The 23,529-nt window shown below is 38.5% G+C and overlaps 1 protein-coding gene across 5 annotated transcripts in view; it reads right to left on the bottom strand.

Annotated features, from left to right (window-relative positions):
* ABLIM3 (actin binding LIM protein family member 3) overlaps positions 1-23,529 on the bottom strand; it is a 142,999-nt gene that overhangs the window by 12,219 nt on the left and 107,251 nt on the right. For 2 of the 5 annotated variants that reach the window (XR_012691377.1, XM_075209620.1), the window contains exons 5-17: positions 22,765-22,891; positions 21,824-21,917; positions 18,747-18,834; positions 16,528-16,586; positions 15,216-15,287; positions 14,403-14,558; positions 13,767-13,896; positions 10,939-11,037; positions 10,294-10,344; positions 6,273-6,386; positions 5,199-5,263; positions 2,887-3,028; positions 1,510-1,539 (exon numbers count right to left, since the gene is read on the bottom strand). Coding sequence is in view for 1 of the 5 variants with exons in the window: in XM_075209620.1 (XP_075065721.1) it covers positions 1,510-1,539; positions 2,887-3,028; positions 5,199-5,263; positions 6,273-6,386; positions 10,294-10,344; positions 10,939-11,037; positions 13,767-13,896; positions 14,403-14,558; positions 15,216-15,287; positions 16,528-16,586; positions 18,747-18,834; positions 21,824-21,917; positions 22,765-22,891 (1,227 nt within the window). In the remaining 4 variants the exon portion in view is untranslated. The remainder of the gene's footprint in view (positions 1-1,509; positions 1,540-2,886; positions 3,029-5,198; positions 5,264-6,272; positions 6,387-10,293; positions 10,345-10,938; positions 11,038-13,766; positions 13,897-14,402; positions 14,559-15,215; positions 15,288-16,527; positions 16,587-18,746; positions 18,835-21,823; positions 21,918-22,764; positions 22,892-23,529) is intronic. The other 3 variants (XR_012691380.1, XR_012691378.1, XR_012691379.1) reach the window with 3 other exon arrangements.

The raw sequence follows: 23,529 nt of genomic DNA on the forward strand, positions 1-23,529 counted from the left end.
GCATATACGGATTATTATAATAATGATTATTCATATGCTTATTGCAACAGTTACTGCACTCTATAACTTGCTAATGAAGTTTAAAAAATAAAAAAAACAGGAGACTAGAGACTGACAGCTGCTGAGATTTGTGTTCCTGAAGTGTTAGAACCTTCTTTAATAAAAATCTTCTTTAGCTTCAACATACCTGGACAATGTCCTGAATTATATGCTGCTAGCACGAAGGAGTGACTTATACCGCATTCAACAAAATAACCTGGCACCATATCTACCTATTTTCTGATAATACTTGTGCCTTTATCATACTTGCCAACTCTCCCGGAATGTCTGGGAGACTCCCGAAATACAGGTCGGTCTCACGAACTCCCGAGAGAGCAAGCAAGTCTCCCGCATCCCGCAAGTGCCTTCCTAAAATGACACGATTTGCGTTGAATTGCATCATTTTGGCCTCGCCCCTTGTGACAAAACGGCATTTTCGGCACGGGGGCGGGACCAAAATAACGCGTTTGGCCATGCCCCACCCCCTCCCGCCCTCCAGTCACGCCCCTCTCTCGGATAGAACTTGCCAAAAGTAGGCAAGTATGGCCTTTATGTAATAACTAATCTAAATCACAAATTATGTTAGTGCATGCATACACTCCACTAAATGTAATTGGTATAAGTGGTGAGTTATGACATCATGTCTTACAATCAGTCAAATTGTTTATCTTATATTTAGGAAAACAAGTGCACAACATAATGAACACCTTGTGCTCTAAATTATGAAGTTACATGACCTGTAACTCTGTGACTTTGTTAGGGTACTGAACTCCTTGGTGACTGATGGTATCCTTGTAATTTACAAGAAGGTGTGCATGACATTGCTCGTTTATATAACGAGCAATGTGGAATTGAAACAGCAACATACACCAGGGGGATACATTTATCAGGCTGTGGGTTAAAAAAGTGGAGATGTTGCCTATAGCAACCAATCAGATTCTAGCTGTCATTTTGTAGAAGGTACTAAATAAATGATAACTAGGGGCCTGATTCATTAAGGATCTTAAATGAAGAGGATCCTTATTTCAGTCTCCTGGACAAAACCATGTTACAATGCAAGGGGTGCAAATGAGTGTTCTGTTTTGCACATAACTTAAATACTGACTGTTTTTTCATGTAACACACAAATACTTGATAGCTTATCAGGAAACTGAAATAATGATCCTCTTCATTTAAGATCCTTAATGAATCAGGCCCCTAGAATCTGTTTGGTTGCTATAGGCAACATCTCCACTTTTCAAACCAGCAGTTTAGTAAATATACCCCATATATACCCCATATACCCCATAAAATAGGTGTGTGGTGACACACACCTATTTTATTTCACCTGACAAAAGCACCCATTGATTCTACTAGCTGCAAGGTGTACAGTTTCCATATTGAACAGTGGCATAATACACACTGCTGTGAAAGCATCTAAGGGCAAAATGAGTAATGAACTTTTCATTTACAAATGACAACTGTACTTACCACTGTCTGCAAGATAACATCTGTTGGGAGCTGTAAAACAATGTCAAAGAGTTGTATTTATTAACATTTTGTAATTCTTCTTTAGTACCCACTAAAGGTATAGTTATTATGCAGTAAAATATCTGCAGTGCCTGACATATTTTTATATCCCAATGTTTTTCATCAAATATGTTTATAGTATCAACTGCAAGTGAGATAATAAATGCCTCTTCATATGATTGTAAAGATATGTTATCCCCAGTAAATATTTTCGTTGTTCAGCTTTGTACATTGGTAATGTGGTGATTTACGAGCCAGAAAAGAACGTGGAGGCGTAGTACACCTTTATCTGCAAATGGGATAATGGGATAATTTAACCTGTATTTGACCATCTTACTTTGTAATATTTATCTGTGTAGAAGCTTTGCACAACATTTTGCAGATTTTTGTCTCAAGATAAATACTTTGGCCAAGAACCAATCACCTCCTCCTGGGAGTTTTATAAATCCGGGGATCTGAGCGCAACTGAAAACTCTCTGTGGATCCTACTAAATGATCTAAATCACGAACACCTCCAAATATGCACAGTCTACCACTTGAAGTTCAATAGAATTTTATCGTTAAGTAAAAAAAACAAAATCCGTTTTTACATTCATACACAGAGCCAGGTGCAATATTGCAATTATCCTTCACTTGGGTCATCCAGATCCACCAATCATTTTAATGGATAATGTGTTCCTCTCCCTATTGTTGCCATGTGTATGTTTTTGTATACGTTGTGTAATATCAATCACAGAACATGAAGAAACAGCTTCTGTCCTGCTCGGTTTTCTTTTTTGATCTGATTCCCAGACCTCAGTTGTACTTGTACGTCTACTAACATAATAAAGGATTTGAAAGGCGACACAATCTCCTCTTGAAATACTAACACATTTGCTGATTCTTTATGACCACCTGTGAGTACCTGGACATTAAGAGGCATATTCAATTGTTGGCGTTATAGCCCAAAAACTTGCGTCGCGCGCACTATTACGGTAATAGTGCGCGTAAATACCGATATTACGGTAGTTTTCTGGCTGAGTTTCAGCTCGCGGCTCAGGGAGCTGCGGGGAATTCAAACATTTGAATATGCCCCTAATGTACTATATACCTATATTATAGGCAGATGAGTTATACTGGCTAATGTACACAAGCAGGGAAGAGAATGAAAATGACATGTTTGTGAAACTTTGATGCATATTTGCAGTTACTGTATAACTAGATTAATTTAATCATAAACTATAGCTGATATAACATAAGTCTTAAATATGTTGTAATAATATTTTTAAATACCATAAATGCCGCTCTTTTACACCATTTCATTTTTGATAAATGACCTAACCCTGATGTGGTACTTACACCCATTAAGAGACGTGTCATAGCCAGCATTCTGCAACGCCTCTTTACTGCCTGCTGAACTGCGGGGTGGTGTCCAGGGGTCAGTATACGACCGAGCCTTCATTTCCTCCTTTAGGATCATTCTCCCAATGCCTCCTTGGAGCTACAAGACAAGGTACATTTGGTGATGTTCCAGTAATCACACAACCTGCTATGGGCAGACAATAGAAGGCATAGACGCCAGGCGCTCACAGTTAAGATATATGAATAATCTTAATAGAAGAACAATATTTTGTTATACGAGGATTAAACCCACATTTTCTAGTTTTATGGAATGAGGCTATTTTTTTTTTTTGCAAAAGCATGAGAATACCTTCTGGTTCCTGAAGACATTTGCTGTACTCATTTAAAGTGGAGATCTTTTTAGCCTACTCCAGCTTCCCTTTAAAGCCTGACTAACACCCATCATGAACAGACATATTGGGCTAGATTTACTAAGCTGCGGGTTTAAAAAAGTGGAGATGTTACCTATAGCAACCAATCACATTCTAGTTGTCATTTATTTAGTACATTCTACAAAATGACAGCTAGAATCTGATTGGTTGCTATAGGCAACATCTCCACTTTATCAAACCTGCAGTTTAATAAATATACCACTTTGTCTTGTCATATGAGTAACTTTTATTTATTCAGTCTTCTATTGATTACTCTAATATTGCCACGTGTAATGTACATTGTGAAGATTACATAAACAACTCTTGGCAAGTCGTTTTTTTTTATATTCACAGTATAATAGCTGTAACCACCTCTGTGGTGAAATATTAAATATTTTATTTATATTAGAAGGTAAAAGAAACACAAATGTGATGTAACTAATAGTAAACAATGGATATTCATTTTTAGCAGTTGTGTGCAATTTTTGTCAAGATTGTATACAAAGGGTGGAATGGATGGTTTATGCATGGCAGCAACAGAATTATTGTTATTAAAAAAAAAAAAGACATAGGATTTCCCTAGTAAAACTGTTGGGTAAAATGTGCATAAAATATGCTGTAGAATTACAGCGTCTATTATTTTTCACTGTACAGTCTGCACATGGTAGATGTATCAAACCTTCCATAAAGGAAAAGTGGAGGAGTTGCTCATAGCAACCAGTCAGATTCTAGCAATCATTTATCTAGAACATTCTACAAAATGATAGCTAGAATCTGATTGGTTGCTATTGGCAACACCTCCACTTTTCCCTTTTTAGAAGGTTTGCTAAATCTACCCCATTGTGAGAACAGGTTTCACACCTTTGAAAAAACATGGTTTTAGTTACACCCAAATAAAGGAAGTCGTTTCTGAAGTGCAAATCATCAGCTGCACAGCACCTGCACTGACCATCCTAATAGTACAAGCACACTGTGGTGGTGGGTAGCCTATACATGTATTTCCAATTGTATGCAACTAAGAATTACAATTGTATCATTGTTTTCCGGCCTGGTTTTAAACTGGGTTCTTTTGTTTGCTGGCAGGATCTTGAATTGATTGAGCCACATGCCTGTTTTCTTACGTAGCGTTTGCACGGGCAAAGAGGAGGAGATGGCAGGAGTGAAGGTGCTCCTACTGAGGTTCAGAGTAGGGGCACTGATGTACCTCATGGTGCAGAAACAAGATGTCCTTGCATGTAATGATATTATTGAAATAAGTTGTGTGAAGAAGATGTTTCTGGCTGTGCAGAGTATTTATTATTATACACAGTATTTTCTACTCTGCAAAAGTACTTCAATCACATGAAATAAAGGCAGTCCTAATATCCCCATAAAATGATTCATTTATGCCACTAATGAGGCTAAACTGAGCAGTATTTTAGGGGAAAAACTGAAAAGTCTCATGCAATGAAAAAAAGTGGCAGCAGATTGGACTTTAATATGATGTTTGTAGTTTTGCACAGTGACCTCTGATGTTTCTGTCTCCGCTGACCTAGGTACACTTACAGGTTGCAGAGGCGTCTCCCAAGAGCATGGGGTGGGCATGTACCTTGGTGTACGCTGGGAGAACCAAGAAGCTGTGCTTTGAGTACACTTTGTAAATGATGTATTACCTGATAATGCCAAGCGAGTGCTTTACCTGAGTTCATGATCATTGGCCCACTGAAAGACACTGTTCTGTAAAAGTTATTCTTACCAATACACATATTATTAAGCAAATATGCAAGAAGATCAGGCTCTATGTGCAGAATAGCATATGTCCTTTTATGGAACATCTTTGTGAAAATAAAGTGATAACAAGCCCTACATATAAATTAGGTATATTACAGAAGAGGTTTCTATTTCCAACAGTGCAGCTACCTTGTGCATGCTCCGATCAAATCCATCTTCCTCTCCTCCTGATGAGAATCTCCGCGCTCGGGGCACTGCAGAGCAAAGGACAGAGGAGACAGATAAGCCTTTTATTGTTGTGTGATTTTCACAAGCTGTAGAACAATAGTGTTACTGAGGGAACTGTGACATAGACACATTATCCAGGGGGACAACAGATCCAGGCTGTTCCAATCACAACATTGTATAATAAGGTTTCTAGTGCAATGCTTACCAGAAGTCATTAAAGGGCATTGTAATAGAAGAAGAAAAGCATTATGCAAATATATAGCAGAATATGTTGTGATCTACCACTTACATCCAAATAGTTGTGTGAAAATGCCTCATTTCATCATGTGATAACTCTTCCAAAACTGGAATCCATTATGTTATATATGTGGTGCATTAGCTATTGATGCCTACTGAGCTATTTTATTTGAATGAATTAATGACCAGAGAGATTCCTCCCTTCATAGCTAAGCCAGTTTTTAAGCCTGGGGTGCACCTGTTTCATATCTCTATTTATTTTATGTTAAATATTATACATTTTATATAGCTTTTCTTAGAAGAGATAGGGCTTTATTCTGGTGTTGTGCTAAAATGAATACATTTTTGAATTAAGTTCAATATAGGTATTTTAGGAAAAACATACATGTTTTAAGATTCTGCTTTTGTATCTTTGACACAATTAGTGTAGGGACATTAATTTACCTAATAATGTAATCCGCCAACTCTCCTGGCAGTAATGATCCAAAATATGTGTTGTTTATTTTAAATATGAAGGATTCATAAGCAAATGTAAGCATGTATTTTTATTATATAGCTTTTATTTATATATTTACAAGTTTTTGTGTCAAGGGTTCTGTGTAATAGAGCTATGTATATGAGATCCAGTTTGCATGGACCTAATAGTAGAAATAAGCAGGATAGCCTTGAAACTGTTGTGATACCGCATTCTGCTGGGAGGAAGTCCGTTTTCTGGAATAGAGCGGCCACTGTGCTGCCATTGTACTTGTGGTCAGGAAGTAGTTAACCTACTAGTGTCATTTAATATAAGAAGCTTACTTTTTGGGGAGTACATCCAATACTCGGGCTCCGACTGGTAATAAGGATCAGGAGTGTACGCAGGGAGATATTTTGGGGATTGTGCAAGATCTTCACTTGTTTTACTTTTCGTTGCTTCAACAGGAACATCTAATAAAATATGAAAAAGAGTGAAATAAATGAGGGGGCTAAAGGCTTTCATGTAATAATTTCAGTCTAACAATGAGAGTTGATTATAAGATGAGGGGGTAAATGATATGATAAATAATATCAAGCTGAGAGTTTTCCGGCAGGTTTCAAAAGTGGAAATGTTGCCTATAGCAACCAATCAGATTCTAGCGATCATTTTGTAGAATGTACTAAATAAATGATAGCTAGAATATGATTGCTTTTTCAAACCCGCCGGAAAACTCTCAGCTTAATACATTTACCCCGAGGTCTCATTCATTTCTCACTTTTCTGTGCGTCTCTCCTAACTAATATCATTATAAAGAAGTTCAATAACATATTCATGTATCAATCTCACTTGTAATGCCAAATTAAATATCTGTTTGCTACTGATTTGTTTAGCTAATATTCTAGTTAATATACTTTAGGCAGACTGGCAGACCCTTCAACATGACCCATTCCGTCTGGAACAAAATGCCCTGCTCCCAAACCTATTACTAACTTTCCTGGAGGTGATTAATTAATTAGGACAATGAAATATATACATAGACTATTAGCATCATATGAATATTGGCTCTTGAGCATATGATCATGTCATATTATAGGATATGTTTATGTAGCCTGCTTTTGGGAAAGGTATTGGTGATGTTTTTAGAAGCATACCTAATATCCTAACACACTATGCAATATACTTATATTGGAACTTCGTTATTTACCCTTGTAATTAAGTGCCCATTTTATTAGGTACCACTGTACACCTGCTCATTAATGCAAATAACTAATCAGCCAAACATGTGGCAGCAACTCAAAGTATAAAACCATGCAGGCATGGTCAAGGGGTTCAGTTGTTGTTGAGACCGTATACCAGAATGGGGAAGAAATGTGATCTAAGTGACTTTGAACGCAAAATGATTGCTGGTGCCAGATGAGTGGCTTGAATATCTCAGAAGCTGCTGATCTCCTGGGATCTGCACGCATTAACAGCCTCTAGAGATTACAGAGAATGGTGCATAAAACTAAAAACGTCCAGTGTAGGTGAAAACACCTTGTTAATGAGAGAGGTCAGAGCAGAAATGGTAGCTCAAATAACCATGCGTTACAGCAGTGTTATGTAGAAGAGCATCTCAGCTAAGAATAGGATTCTGAAGCTACAGTGGGCACAGGCTCACCAAAACTGGACAGATGAAGATTGGAAAAACATGTCTGTTCTGACTAAACTCAATTTCTGCTGCAACATGCTGATGGTGGGGTCAGGATTTTGTATAAACAACATGAATCAATGGATTCATCCTGCCTTGTGTCACCGATTCAGACTAATGCTGGTGGTGTAATGGTGTGGGGGAATTTTTCTTGGGACACATTAGGCACCAATACCAATTGAACATCATTTAAATGGCAAAGCCAACCTGAGTGTTGTTGCAGACCATGTGCATACTTTTATGTTCACAGTCTACTCATCTTCTAATAGCTCTTTCCAGCACACTAATGCACCATGCCACAAAGCACACGCCATCTCTCAGGATGAATGTGCAGCCAAGAAATATACAACTGTGTGATGCTATAATGTCAACATGGACCAGAATCTCTAAGGAATGTTTGTTGAATCATTGGCCCAAAGAATTCAGATTGTTCTGGGGGCAGAGAGGGGTCCTGCCCAGTACTAGAAAGGGTACCTCATAAAGTGGCCACTGATGGTATATACACACAAACACACACAGAAACCTATTGCAGAGATGATGCTTTTTTACCCTGTCAATTCATACAATCCCATAATAATAATAAAACATTTGTCCTGATATAACATCAAAATAAGACATTTAATTTATTTTTCTTTATATTCTGCACTGTTGTCATTTTAAATATGATTGTGATGAAACATGTATGTAATGCATATTATATATATATATATATATATATATATATATGCAAAAGAAGATAATTATACAGTATGTATACATATATGTGTAAATTACAGGCGTGGCTGAGGAAGTGATTTCGGTTTGCTAAGGTCAGCACATCTGTAAGTAAGTGGTAGGACAGGAGCCATGGTTTCCCACAGAGAAAAGGAATAAAGTTCTTACTTACACCACGACACAGCCGGCCCGGCAGAGATAAAGGACAGATGAAAGAGAAGAGACACAGCAACACAGTTTTTAAGATATCTTTGTCAATGGTCATGATTATGCATTTTATTTCTTATAACTAATTTATTTTAGACCACGCTGTTGATGTCACACAGATAAAAAAAGATCCAAAGTGGTATGTTTCATTCCAAAAACAAATCATCTAGGAATCTAGGCTTTCTATTTGCAAGCAGCACTAAACCATTACAAACTGTAGGGAATTTTAAATATTTCACCAGCTTAGCTGTTTCATTCTTGTGCATATTTTTTTCTCACTGAAGGAGCCTATTGTAAAATTGTGATACCGCTAGGATCTTAGGATGGTAGTCTTTACAAATCCACCTTGATAACATGAAGGTGCCATTATTTAGTACTTACAGATTGTCACTTGATAACTCAGTTCACAAAAATCTATATGACACTAACCTTCATTGACGAACCTCAAAATCTCGGACCTACGAAGTATCTTTATGTGCACTAGTGCTAGGTGCATGACCACTTCACTGTCCTTGTCTTTGGAAGTTATCTACTCCTAGTTTTGTGGGATGGTTTATGGTAAAAATGTCACATCAACGTCCAATCTACTACCATAATAGTACCAATAATATTTTTTTCCCCCATTTTCTCCTAAATTGCTGATTAGCCTCATATATGTCTTAAATTAATGATGAGATTTAATTACATAAGTTGAAGTGCACCTAGAAATGTGCTTTCTTGCAGAAGTGCAAATTGAAGGTCCCATTATAAGTATAAGTATAAGTATAAGGAGGAGACCCGATCTCTGGAACCTCAGTGGTGGCGGAGATTTGAAGCCTTTTTGTGGGGAGGAAAATCCACTTCCCACAAAGCAGGGAACATCTCTGTAAATATGCCCTCGCTATTACTTTATGTCACTTAATTACATCCTGCAATATGATATTTAATTTCTGCATTACAAAATAGGTGCACTCTTGCACCTAATCGACATGTTGCTAGGACCACTCTTCATCCACCAATTTTCTCCCATAAACCTTTGCACCCCTACCAACAATGCCATCTTGGCCCCTAGATTCATGCAATTTTCTGCACAACAAGGCACTTTTCTGAAAAACTAGGCACATGATGTCACCAAAACACATTTGCAGAGCAACTCTTCACATTTATGGTTCATAATTAACCTGTAGTGTTTTATTTTCCATGCGGAAACATAGGCTCCTAACCAGTTCTGTGTAGAGCTTTGTGTAAAACTCACAGTACTGTATAGTAGTTTCATGATGCTGTGATATAACTCCAGTCACCCCTTGGTTAACTTTAGGTTGAAAATGTTATAAGTTTGAAGACATATGTTTTTCTTACAGCCGTTATGGCTTAGCACTGCTCACAACTATTTACCTATCATCCATAAATGTATTTATGCACTATACTAAATAGGACTACAGTAGGCACATCAAAGCTTTGGGATCTTATACAACACACTGAATGATTATCAACTGGACCCAAGCTATTGGTATATGTTGATCTATTGCACTATTTAGTTTTGTAATGGTAATACATGTTTTTAACAAGCCACCCTTTGAAAATGTACAGCAATCTTCTCACACTACAAACACATGCATTGTATAAACATCCCATGCTAACCATGCGTAATGTGCTGTGTGTATGGTACAACACACATGCATCACTGACAGCTGAGTCTATAACACATCAGTCACTATGCATAGTAGAGCATACAGCACATCAAGGCGTAGCATGCAACAGGGATTGAACAGTACCATGCCGCTTATAGATGGGAGGTTTCCGGTAAAGGTTATTCTCTGCGACAGCTGTGAGGAGAAAGGGAAAGGGAGGCAGAAGGAGGGAGGAAAAGTGAAAGAGGGAGTGTACAGGACAGAGGGGAAGTACAGGAGACAACAATCACAAAAGACAGAGGCGTGACATGAGAACAGTGATAAGCAGAGATGAGGTAAAACAGAGAGAGATAAGAGAATAAGACCAAGGAATGGTGGTTCATAATCGGCTATGTGACTAGGCACAAAGCCTAGGGACAAGTTAGAGAGTGAAGGTGTCACTGTGCTCTTGTGAATGAAGGTAGTGATACTAGGAGACCTGAAGGAAGTGGCACTGTGCCATGTTTATATTTGTTGAGTCCCAATATTTTTTTATTGTCCCACAATGGCAATAAGTCCATAAAAAACCAAGCACAGATGATTATATTATTTATTATTCCTAAAATCTACACTACATATGGTTACTGATGCATTTATTAGAGTATTCTACTATACATATCACTAACCCTGACCGACAACTGTCATTAAACTGATTTTGTTTCGGTAAAAGAAACGATTTTGCTAAGTCACTGTAGTTAACTGTAAGGAACTCAATACTTTATTTTCACAAGGGCTCTTTTGCTGTCCTACCTGGTATGTGGAAATGTCGAGGAGCTTGGTAAAGTGTTGGTGTAGAGCAACGTACATCTACCTGGCTATAATAAGGGGAGTTACGCCCACTTTCTGTGCCTGGGAAAAGTTTGGTGCATGTGAATTGAAAGAATGAATTGATAAGTGTCAAAGAGTAACAGGATTAAGATGAAAAAACGCAAGAGGGAAGAGGATACAGTGAGAAATAAGAGAAAGAAAAAGACAAAGCAGAAATAGTGAGGTGCTAAGATTCAGTGGCACATTACACTCAAGACGGGGCGGTTCTGCTGACTTCATCTTGGGGTAATGAAGGCGGAAGCCTCAGTATACTATGTATTTAAGCAATTAATATCAAACCTAAGTCTCTCATTCATACATTACCTAAAATTGAAATTGTATTTTTCCGGGGGTTTGATTCATTTTAAAAACTAGTATCTAAAATGCAAGTTGATACCATATAAGATGAAACATTCATAACTCTACGCCATAGCAAAATGTAAGGTATGTGGAATTGTAAAGGCCATAAATATCTGTCCAAGTATTTAAATGGAGAGAAATGTAAAACAATGTGCTCATGGATCAAATACTATAAAAAAAATAATGTCATACAGTAGAGTACACAGAAGTTGTCATGGAAGGTTGTGGGCCACAAAAAAGTCTTAGAAGGCCACATCTGTCCCGCAGGCCAACAGTCGGAAAGCCCTGAGCTAAAATGTAAAGAGTACACTTCAGTAATCCTCCATAAGTTGCTCTTAGTGGTTTCCAACAATACACACAAGTATTGGCAAGTACTTGAAGCATTTACATGAACTGTGAAATGACTAGCCCCTTCCAGTGGAGTAGCTATGGGCCCCTAGACCTGGTGCAATATCTGTGCTGAGACCACTAGATATGTGGAAGCACCAGTGTTGCCTGTTTAGTATACAGTCGAGGCCAAAAATATTGGCACCCTTGCATTTCATTTTTAAATAACTCACAATTTCCTCTAAACATAAGTTAATATTAACAACAGTATTTGGTCTCCACAATTCTTTCTCTATTAATATGCAGAACATATATTTTTTATTCTGGATTCAATACTGTATATCCTTTTACATCAGAAAATGAAAAGAAATGGTCTTGACAAAATTATTGAGAGCCTAGACTTAATATTTGGTAGGACAGCCCTTTGGTAAAAATAACTGCAATCATCTGCCTCCTACAGTGATGGATGAGCTTCCTGCACCTCTCTACTGGCGGTATGGTCCACTGTTCTTGAGGACTCGTAGCTGGCCACTTTAGAACAGTCTAACCACTTGTCTTGAATCATTCCTGGGTGCTTTTTTGAAGTATTTTTGGGGTCAATGTCTTGCTGGAAGACCCATGACCTTTGATGGAAGGGTTGAGTACGAAATCCTGACTGAAGAAATACCAAAACTTATCCTGCCGGCAAGAAAATGCAGACAGGCTAAATGTCAGTATTTAAGTTTGTCCGACACTGATAAAATACTGACGTGATTTCCGTCAGTTACAATGCTGACATTAAATCAGCAATTCCAGCAGGTCCTGCGGCTATACAGCAGAGGAAACCACAGAGGAAACCACAGCAGGGGTTTTCCTGCCATGATGTTAACCAGGCTGGTCATCACAGGGCTGGATTCCCTGGGTTAAGCAAATAAAATGCACTCCCCTCTCTAGGGGTACACAGCCCTGTGCTGACAGCACTAGGGCTCTTCTCACACCCCTGGGCAGCGGGTGTGAGTTTATAAATGGTTGCAAATTGAAGCTGCCGTATCTTGTGTATGAAGGCCAACTTGACTCTATTTGGAAGTCGATCAAGGTTCTTTCTCCACCATTTAAACAATCCTAGGCTGCAGTCTGTAATCAAGCTTTCTCTTCCCAGGGCAGTTGTCTACAGTGCTATGCGCCGTAAACTTCCTCATAACCTTACGTATCATCATCATCAGCTATTTATAATGTATGGTGAAACGGGAGCATCAAGGTCTCTGCATATAGATTTGTAGCCTTGATGTTGTTGATGCTTGGCTACAATCTTCTATCTGACCTCCTCAGACAGTTCTCTGGCTTTCTTTCTATTATCCATGCTCATTGCAGTACACACACTGACACAAAACAAGAGAATATGTGCCTTTTTCTATTCAAGCTTGTTTAAGGAGTGATTTTTATACTGCAGTGACCTGCTGTGCACCACAGGTGAGTTCAGTTCCAAAGTGAAGGAGAATTGTCTGCACAATTATTTTATGTGACCCATTTTAAAGATTTCTGTAGGGAATAAGCTAAGACTTAGTAAATTCTTCTGCTTTTTCTGTTTTATTCCACTGGAACACAAAGAAATACATATGTAGATACCAAAATATTTGTTAATTTCAACAATGTTCTGGAAGAAATGGTGCATTATTCGAAAAAACGCAAGGATGCCAATTTTTTGGGAGAATTTCTAGCTGGTAATTCTTATTGGAGTGTTTATCACTGATGTCATTACACCAAGGTCCAGATTTAGAAAGGGGCAATTCTGAATATTCCTTGGTCACAAGGGGGGATAAACACCAAGTTGCCATGGGCCCACATAGCATATTGGGGTCCCATGTGGGCACCTTTGCTATCCCACTGGAACTTTCATGTTAGGCAACGTGTATTAGATTCAGTTCTTATTTAACTAGAAATGATCACAAATTTCAGAACATCTGAGCGCCACTGTAGTGCTAAAATTGGTGGCCTGAAAACTACGCCATTCAATTCCCTGTCAGTTGTATGAAGTATAGTACAGTGTAGTGAATCTCTAAGCCCCATAGCTAGAAAGCACATTTTACGAAGAGGTAATGACTCACCTGACATGTAGTAATGCTGTGGAGAGCGCGGCATGGTAAGGGAAATGTCTCGATGGCTGTAAAGAGGAGAATCAATATATCCTGGGCTTGATGACCTTCTCTGCCGTAAATCCATTCCTTCATAGATATCCTTTGGAAAGCAGGAAATTCTTAGAACCAGCTTGGTAATAATGGGAACACATGCTAGACAGGATGATGGGAGATTACTTTCCACAGCTACATATACAATTTAAAATCAAAAACGTATAATCAACAACTCTGTTCTCTTGTGGGAGTGGTAGGCAGAGACCATTGAACAATGGCCCATCGCTATTAAATAAATTAACTCGGTATCACTGTATAATCCAGCAGCGTTAACATAAAATTGTTATAATATGTAAGCAGTATTCAATCATTGACAACAATGGTGTTATTCTCTATATTCAGACGTTGTTGAACTACAGCTCCCAACATGCTTCATCAGCTCATCCATAGCGGGCAGAGCATTCTGGGTACTGTAGTTCGCCAACAGGTGGAGAGCAGGTGTCGAAGCCTCCTCTATGGTATATACAGTGTACTGATATTGAGAGTGAGGCATTGCAGAGATCATGTTGGCCGTGAACAGCATCACCAGGCAATGTAGTAATGATGTTGTACCTCCCCATAGCTGTATCTCTCCAGCATCTCATCCGACGTGTATCTGCTATAAGGCTCGTAAGAAATAAGGTCAGGGCGCTGCACTGCGTAGATTGCTTTAATCTTAGGGAGAGCAGCTAAGTCCTTGTAATTTAGAACCTCATTGTTTACTTTAGCCTGAGGGAAAAAGGAGGAAGAGAAGGGAAAAGAGAACAGGTGACAAGAGCCCATATTTAGTGACAGGATCGTTCTCACAGCATCTCTGACCCATTTCTCCAAATGAGACAGAAAGATGCTTTGTGGAAGAGCGCATCTTACTAAATATGGCTGAAAGGGTTAACAATATGCAATATACGTAAGCCAGGGAAGCATGCAGAAGGAAATATAATATCTATTGTATTTTATCTACCATCACTATCTGGTTAAACCTACAGATCTACATGAGAAATGTCTACCTGCCGTGTTTATATTCCTTTGAACAAATAACGTCAGCTAATTGCAGTCTGAGAATAATTATTACAATTAGATCGTCTTTGTTCAATTGGACCAATATAATTAAAAGGAAACAGATTGTAATTGAATGAAAAAAAAAATCCAATTTGTGAACCTTAGGAAGCTTTGAAGTGTCTACATCCTCCGCTCTGTCATAACAGCCTGTCCTACTGATCAGGTGATCACAGAATTAGGGGCTCAGGGATCAAGATGCAGAATAGTTTGGAGGCAGGTTAAATAAAGATGAATAAGGACATTTGTTAAATTAAGAGTGCATTCATTTATTCTGGCTGACACCTTTTCACATATACATCAAAGGCTTCAAGATAACAAGCCACTTACACAAATAACCCGGTTGGGGGAGCCAATGCTAGATCCTGGAGGGGAAATTGAGGTTTCAGAAGCTCTTCTGTACTGTGAACACAAAAAGAACTCATAATTAACCTATACCACCTATCAAATGTGCCCATATCCCCCATACTGCACTGTAGAAAAAAATCTATATCTAAAATATATTTAAAATTCCTCCCCTATTTCAGTGACTTGGCCAGCTGACTACATGCATACTGTAGTAATTGCAATAATAAAAATGTAGTAGTCCTTACAACAACACAACCAAGTCAGCACACCTATTGATTGAGCCTAGAAGTGGACCTGTTATGTCATTTCATGTTATCATGTATCATTCATCTATCATTCAATGAACTATGTTGCCAAATTGTACCTTTCAGCTCTTACACATTCATATATCCCAACTGGAACGTACAGGCTATACAACAGGGGTGCACAACCTTTTCTGTTCTGAGGACCACATTGGGAGATTGTACTAATTTCAATGGGCTACAATAAAATGTTAAAATTTAAAATAGGTAGAATTTACTACAGAATAAGAAAATCATCTTTGCAGTTATGCCTATGGGGATTGCAGCAAAGACAGGCATGGCCGTGACATATAGTGATCACGTCACAAACAGGGAGTGCCATGCCCCTCTCTCTGTTACACATTTCCCTCCCCCTCCCTTAAACACACTTCTTTCTCTATCCCTCATCTTTAGCACATAAGCATCGAATCTCATGAGACCAAGCTCTGCACTAGTACAGTGACAGTCCAGCAGCAAATCAGAGCAAAGCTAATTCATTGTGATATGCTGTCAGACTGTCTAACCTCAAGGTCACAGTTCCCATCCACGTAATGAGACCTGGTGCAATGTGGGATAGGACGGAGGACGGACAGAGAGGCTACTATAGTATTTCTGTCCTGGATCCCCCTGTACCTGTCCTGGTTTCTGTGGCCCGCGAACAACAAGTTATGCGTCTATGCATTATAGGAACCGTGTCATAGCTCTGACATATGGCAGAACCCCTTTATACTATAGGGGCACATGTCACACTTTGTAAATGACCATTACTTTCCATAGTGTTAGAGAATGTGAAGAAAAGAAAAACAATAAAACACACACAAAGTATACCTGTGCAGTATCCTAGAGGTTTAGAGGTCGTAGAATACATTTAGAAATGTAGTCAAGTTTTTTTTTTAAAATTAGATTTTTTTTTTTATTCATGTTGCAAATAATGCAATTTTTTTTTATAAAAAAAATAAACCCTCTGATCTTAAAGGGTTAATATAACTAATAACACTCTACAGTCCACTCACTTTTAGCTTCTTCTCTGCACGGGCTGCCTGCTTGCAGATTGGATGCCACACTTCAGAGCCTGGAGAAAACAGAAATTGCCACTTAACAGGAATAATGCCACATAATTATAGCAATCTGTTAGACGGGCAGAGCACAGGAAAGGAGATGACAGTAGATGAGATGGAGTGGAACCTGGAATCAGGCATCGCTCTCCGTTCTCCCCTCAATCCGTACTAGGAAACACATTTCCATAGCTCACTGGCAGTTAATGGGATATTCGGTACACACAGCAGAACCTGAAGGTCACCTTCAGCATGACAATAGCTCTCCTGGGAATCCTTGATAATAGATGTCTGAATTCTTTGTTCTTCTGGCACTCAAGCCATGAAGGGAATTTTGTAAAGAGCATTGATGGTATACAGTGCGCTGCAACCATGGTATAACAGACTGTGGCACTGTTACAGTATGTTTTACAAATATGAAAAGAGAGTTAGTCTAATATATGGCTACAGCCAGCAGCCGGTTTCCAGAAGGGTGTAGGGAATGTGTGGCGCTGCCAAAGGTGATCAACCCTCGCAAGCATATGGGGAATCCACACTAATAAGCAGATTTAAGACTACAGTTGCTTTCGGTCTGGAGTGTTAAGACACATGTGATAGCTGCATTCAGGGCATTAGCTCATCATTTTTGTAATGCTATAATGTCAGCAGATTCTATATTGAATAAATTGATAGCTTCAAAATTTAAGTTAACTAATTCATTTTTTTAATTAACTGCCCATTTTGCTGTCAGAGAGCTGGAGAGTAATAAAAAAATAAAAAATAAAAAACATTTTTGGTTGTTAAAATCAATCTTGGCCAGTGTGCAATAGGCTCCCTGCTCACAAGCTTGCAATCTATGATTCCTTGTTGACTTCAGAGAATGCAGAGCTATTCTGCTGAATGCAATGTACAGTTCAGGCCAGAAGAGGGCATCAAATACGCCTTTTGCAAAGAGCGATAAGGCTGGAAAATGATCAGCGATGATGTAATGTTAAGTACATTACTTACTACAAGATAGAGTATATTAAGCAAATAGATCTATCAGCTGCTATAATTTTATACTTACATAATTTGTCATGTATTCTTACATCCTTTCATTAAACACGTGAAGGCTTATAATATCTATACAAATTTTACTGAACTTATAGGGCCTGAGTCATTAAAGCAAACTGCACGTAGCTTGGCTCTGCATTCTCTGAAGTCAACAAGGAATCATAGATTGTAAGCTTGCGAGCAGGGAGCTCTTACCTCTCTGTCTGTATGTATTACCCAGCATTGTTCTATTAATGTTTGTTCCCAATTGTAAAGCGCTTCGGAATCTGCTGGCGCTATTTAAATAAATGTTGATGATGATGATGATCTCAAGATACGAGTGCTGATGACTATGGGTGTAGGTTTACTGTGCTCTACTAGACCAGACACCGCAGGAAATGGACAATACCTATGTGGAATATAAAATCTCAAAAAACGCATAGAAAAAATATATATACAATTAATGTTACATTTCAATATTATAGTCATTTATGATTATACATTGAAATTTCTTAAAAAAATGTTTTTTGTTGTTGCTTTTCTTTCTTTAAAAACATTTATTAGTGTGTGCGTAATGTCTACTGACATAACAGACATTTTTACGGTTGCTCCTGATTGAAAACACATGTAGCATACACGACTGACATCACTAGGACCCAGGACTTAGACTAGACCTCTAGCTGGAGCAAGAGAGACACCAGAAAACCCGCGTACTTCTGCGTGCGCCTGAACCTGACTTGGATGTGGCTGCACAGGAACACCCTTACTGTACATTGCCTACAAAAATCCACCCATTCCCCACCCGGTTCGCTCTACTAAATCGTATCCTGTAGTACATGTTATTTGCGTTCGAAGATGACTTGGATGTGGCTGCGTTCTGTTGCGTATCATCCGGTGCTGAGCATGCGCAGTGTGTTTTTTGCAAACAATACCCAAAAAACCGGCAGATACGTTTCTTAATGACTCAGGCCCATAGTGTGTACCAGCTCAAGGATCAGCAAAGATCAGCATAGCAACAGTAACTGAGAATAGTGAAGCCAAAATAATCTTTGCTCTGATCCCATGTACTGAAGAGAAAGGTCTATGACTAGGTGCTGGTGAGCAGGATAGACAGGCATAAAGCAGGAGAAATCATTGTGACAACAGTAAACAGCCACATATCCTACCTGTCAGGTACATTTCCTCTCCTTCTGAAAACATCTGCTGGCAGCGTACGCAGCGGGCACACGTAGGATGGTAATGCTTGCCACCTGCCTGAAGACACAAGATACCTCTTCAGTGTTTCCTATTTTCAGGCTTTTTTTGCTATGTAATACATTTTAGAACTAGTGCAAAAATACTAGTAGTTTGTAAATAAATACCATTACATAAGACAATTGTCTAACCTTTGTAAACAAATATCAGAGATTTAAACGTTCCTACATGTTAAAATGAAACCAACAAAACACATAATGAAAATACATATCTAGGAAATGTAATAAGCTGAACGGGCTGCTAAGCTACATTTCCATGTTCCAGTAGCCCAATGTCTCATTTCTCTGATTAATGACCATTTGGTATAATTCAAAAGAATGACAATGGCAAGGACTTGGTATAGCCACAAAGATGAACTGTTTGTGGCTGCTGAGTCTGTAAGTCCTAACATGTCCTGGGAGCCAGAAGCTGTAAGTACACGCTGTTACTTCTAGTTCTACTGCAGCTGGAGCCCTGGGGTCACTACTGCCTTTGCTGGGAGGTAACAAAAGCTCAAAAGACAAAAAAAACAGACCCCAATGGAGCTAATGTTTACACAAGAAAAGTTTTGTGAAAATTCCCCCTTAGCTCCCTTAATGCACCATGCCAGAAATAACTTTTTTATTTCTAAGTCTAACTAAGCAAATTTATATTATATTATATATTTATTTCATAAGAAAAAGGACAACTGGCATCATTTTGAAGTTAAACTTTTTTTAAAATTCATATCATAGTTCATACTTGCCCACTCTCCCGAGAGAGCAGGCCACCCTCGCACATCCTGCCCATTCCTAATGAAGTGGACAGGATGGGGACCTCCATGACGCGATTTACAGCAAATTGTGTAATTTTGACACGATTTGTGGCACTCCATCCCCCTCTGCAGTCGCACTTTCCCTCCCCTGCTGGAGATTGAGATTGTCAAGTATGCCATAGTTACTTTTATGCCATTAGCAGGGGCCCAGGTGACATCAGATAAATATATATTTTGCAAGGTCTGAGGTAAATATAGGCCTAGCAGTAATGTTGTGATTTTTTTGGTTCTAACAAACAATTAACCTAACAACTAAAAAAAAAAAATCACCTAAATTGTACCTAATAATGATAGAAATTGCTAATTTGGGAACATTGCATGCTAGTAATAGTTTATTTTTGTAAACAAACTTTAACTGCGATCGACATGATTCGTTATCACAGCAATCACATGACTAGGAACCATATCAATTGGCTCAGAGACCTGAGGAGGTCAAGTGACAGTCGGTCACAGAACTCTGAGTAGCCTCCCTTTGATACTGCCCTGGAGAAAGATTAAGGCCTAGTCATGCCTGCCGTATATATGTACTGTGGATGGACACTTTGGGATGAAGGATTTATTGTTGCCACACAAGGCAGCAGCTGATGATTTCAAAGGTGGCACTTTGAAGGCATAGAAAGAGATGCTGTTATTACAATGTATGGATCATGTCCTTTTCATCTGGAACATTTTCATGTTTACTGACAATATTCTGTATATTTGCATATAAAAGTAGCTTACTAGGTAAACCTGAAACTGAAAACGACACTTTGATGTACAGAACGGGAGGTTTGCTCACGAGTACTTTGGCTATCACATTCCGCCTTCCCCTTTGTATGGCTTCCAAGGAAAGTCACCTGTGTCAAGGTCACTGTGGCAATCTGCCTTGAGGTAGTGAAGAGCTAAAGTGCTTTTTTCCACACCATTGCTTCAGTACAAGTCAGATAGATCTCACTGAGGTGTACTGGGAAGCTTGTGACGTGCAAAGAATATTGACAGAGATCAAGTAAAAGAACGGAGGAAAGCTGAATAGACAACAGACGAGAACATGGCATTATATGGTCTAGATCAACACAGAGTCACAAATACGCCTCCTGCTGTGCCAATGCCATATGCTCCTGTCTCTAAGCAAACGCACCGAATTTCATGCAGCATGCACAGATCTTCTACATATAAAAAGAGGTGCCTGCAGAGGTGCAAAACTTTGGATCTCCTATTGAGAAAAGTGGGGTAGCTTGCAACGCTCTTTGTGGGCTAGATTTAGCGATGTGATTACATATATATATATATATATATATATATATATATATATATATATATATATATATATATATATTTTATGGGTGAAGAGGGCAATTTTGGTATTCTTCTCCCCACTGATTTCCTGTCGGAGGTGGTGGACGAAAGGCACTGGGCTATACTTTTTATGGGACCACTTTTGCATGTTCTATATGGAATGTGCAAGTTTCTACTAATGTAATAAAAACAAACAAAAGTGACACATACAGACAGTGCCAATTATCCCTCACTCTCATGAGTAAGACATATGTGAGGCTTAAAATGTGCAGTATTTTAGGAGAAAAACATAAGAGTTGAAATTAATGAGGGGGTGGTCTAGATAGGCCCCCCCCCGCATATACCTTCACCCCAGTCCCACAAATGCAGTTTGATTTCACAGCAGCTGTCCCCAAAGCCTTGAATGTGGGCATACATCACTGTGTGCCCAAGGTGGAAAGTGTACTCATTTGCTCAAATAGAAATATTTTGCCAGACAAATTATTTGCAGAGTTTAAAGCAAGCCATGAATATGTATTGTCACATAGCTTATCTACTAGTTCATTGCATAAGTATCCATAAAAACTGAGCAGTTCCGATCTGTTCTCAGAAGTGAGGTACTGCCGACATAGTTTTATTATTATTTATTAAGCACCAACTTATTAAGTGGTGATGTGGAACAAGATGCAACAAATTAAAACTAATGGTATGAATGTTATGCAAGATTCTGAAGAATGTTTTGATGAACTAAAATAAGCAAAATATGAGTTTTGTGGTGAGGATGCTGGACGCTGGTATAGCAGTGAACAGGTTAACAGGATCTTGTAAAATGACATTACATTTAGCCCAGACGGGACAAGTGCTCATCACATGCCAGGATCAGTTACTCTAGAATGCTCAGCTGCAGTAAGTGGCTAGTTTGGCCTGTCATAACTTCCATACCTCTAGGACTCTGCCACTGATGTATTTGTTACAGGTTTCACATTTAATCCCAAACTGAGCGTGGTAATCGGCCTCACAGTAAGGCACTCCGTCTCTGTGGGATAGGAGAGAAAATATATTTAAACGCTAATATTTATTTGCAAATGTTGATAGACCCCAAACTCAAGGGACAGTTTGTTATTTATGTATGAAGTCTGTTTTCTTAGAGAAACCCCAATCCTGTAACATGGCAACCAGATGAGTGAAAGAGCATGGTGGACATATGCAAGTATAAACACTCATCTCAATAATCTACAACCATATATATATATATATATATATATATATATATATATATATATATATATATATATATATATCTGTGCCAAATATACATTTTATACACCTATACACCATCTGGATGCAAGCAAAGAATAGTTCAAAAGTTATCACGGATATACAAAATCTGTAGGAACTTAATAAATAAATGTTTAATGTAATTACGTTTGGACTCCTCCCTAACAAACAATGTATGCTTTTATGTGTGACCAGCTGGTTGGTGTATGAGATTAGTTATCATTGTCTTGTGGGCTGGTAAAAACTATACTTCATTATGTCTCAGTACAAATATATATATAATCTGAATTCAGAATAGAGTATAATAATATATGCGTTGTCACTAAGTAAGGGCACTGATGGTTTTCAAAATCCTGACCACATATACAATAATTGACTGAAGGTTACTAATGTTTTTTCAACTCAATTAGTTTTTATTAATATTTTTCAGATAACAAATGGTAAAGAAAAGAAAAAGGGGAGGACCACGGTTGGGATAAGATTTAGGGGAGGGAGGCATTGGTATAACAGTCACAGATGTATGGTGATTAATGTTTTGATATTTGGGCTACTCAAACTCATTTTCACCAGTCTTTCTCCGCACACACAATCTGATCATGACTCACTTGCTGATATATTCTCCCGTTAGGATGATGCCACACGTCTGACACTTGAAGCAGCTTACGTGCCACTGTTTCTCCAGCGCCAGTAATGACTGGCCATGCTTGATCTCCTCCTTGCACCCTGCACAGTCTGCATTATAAAAGAGAGCATCACTGAAAAAATATCCCTCAATAGCGTCCTGGTCCAGGGTGCACAATAGAGAACAGGCTTCATTAATGGGACTGTGATGAATTTTACTATTAAGCAAGCTTTAATTATTAACATTAGTAAACCCATCACTGTGTTTGCTCTAAGATGTGTTTTCTTAATGCAGTATTGTGGGCCCTGACAATGATGTATTATTCTCATACTGTTTGCTCCCATACAGGGTTACAAAGTGAAACTAATGATATGACTATAAATGAATTTGAATGTTTGCCCAGTTCTACATTCATATTGAACAATGTGTGTAGAAGAAAAAGAAACGTATTCTGGGCACTGTCTTATCAAGGTTTATTGAAAATTCAGCCAGTAGTATAGTGTGGTATTGTAACACACACAAGATACGTATACTGCTTTCATATTCAACAACTAAATGTTAATTCCCACAATATTGTTCCAGAGACTGATGGATCTATTTCTCCTGCAGATACACAGCTCTCTCTGACAGGGTTATGAAGTAATACATTTCTGCTCCCTTCCGCTCAAAGCCGAGTGTGTTCTGAAGTCTGACTGCCCCAGGATTTCTGTCTCCAATCCCAAATAGGCAAAGAGCAATTCCATGTAAC

This window comes from Mixophyes fleayi, chromosome 4, assembly GCF_038048845.1.
Source record: "Mixophyes fleayi isolate aMixFle1 chromosome 4, aMixFle1.hap1, whole genome shotgun sequence".
Classification (NCBI taxonomy): Eukaryota; Metazoa; Chordata; class Amphibia; order Anura; family Limnodynastidae; genus Mixophyes; species Mixophyes fleayi.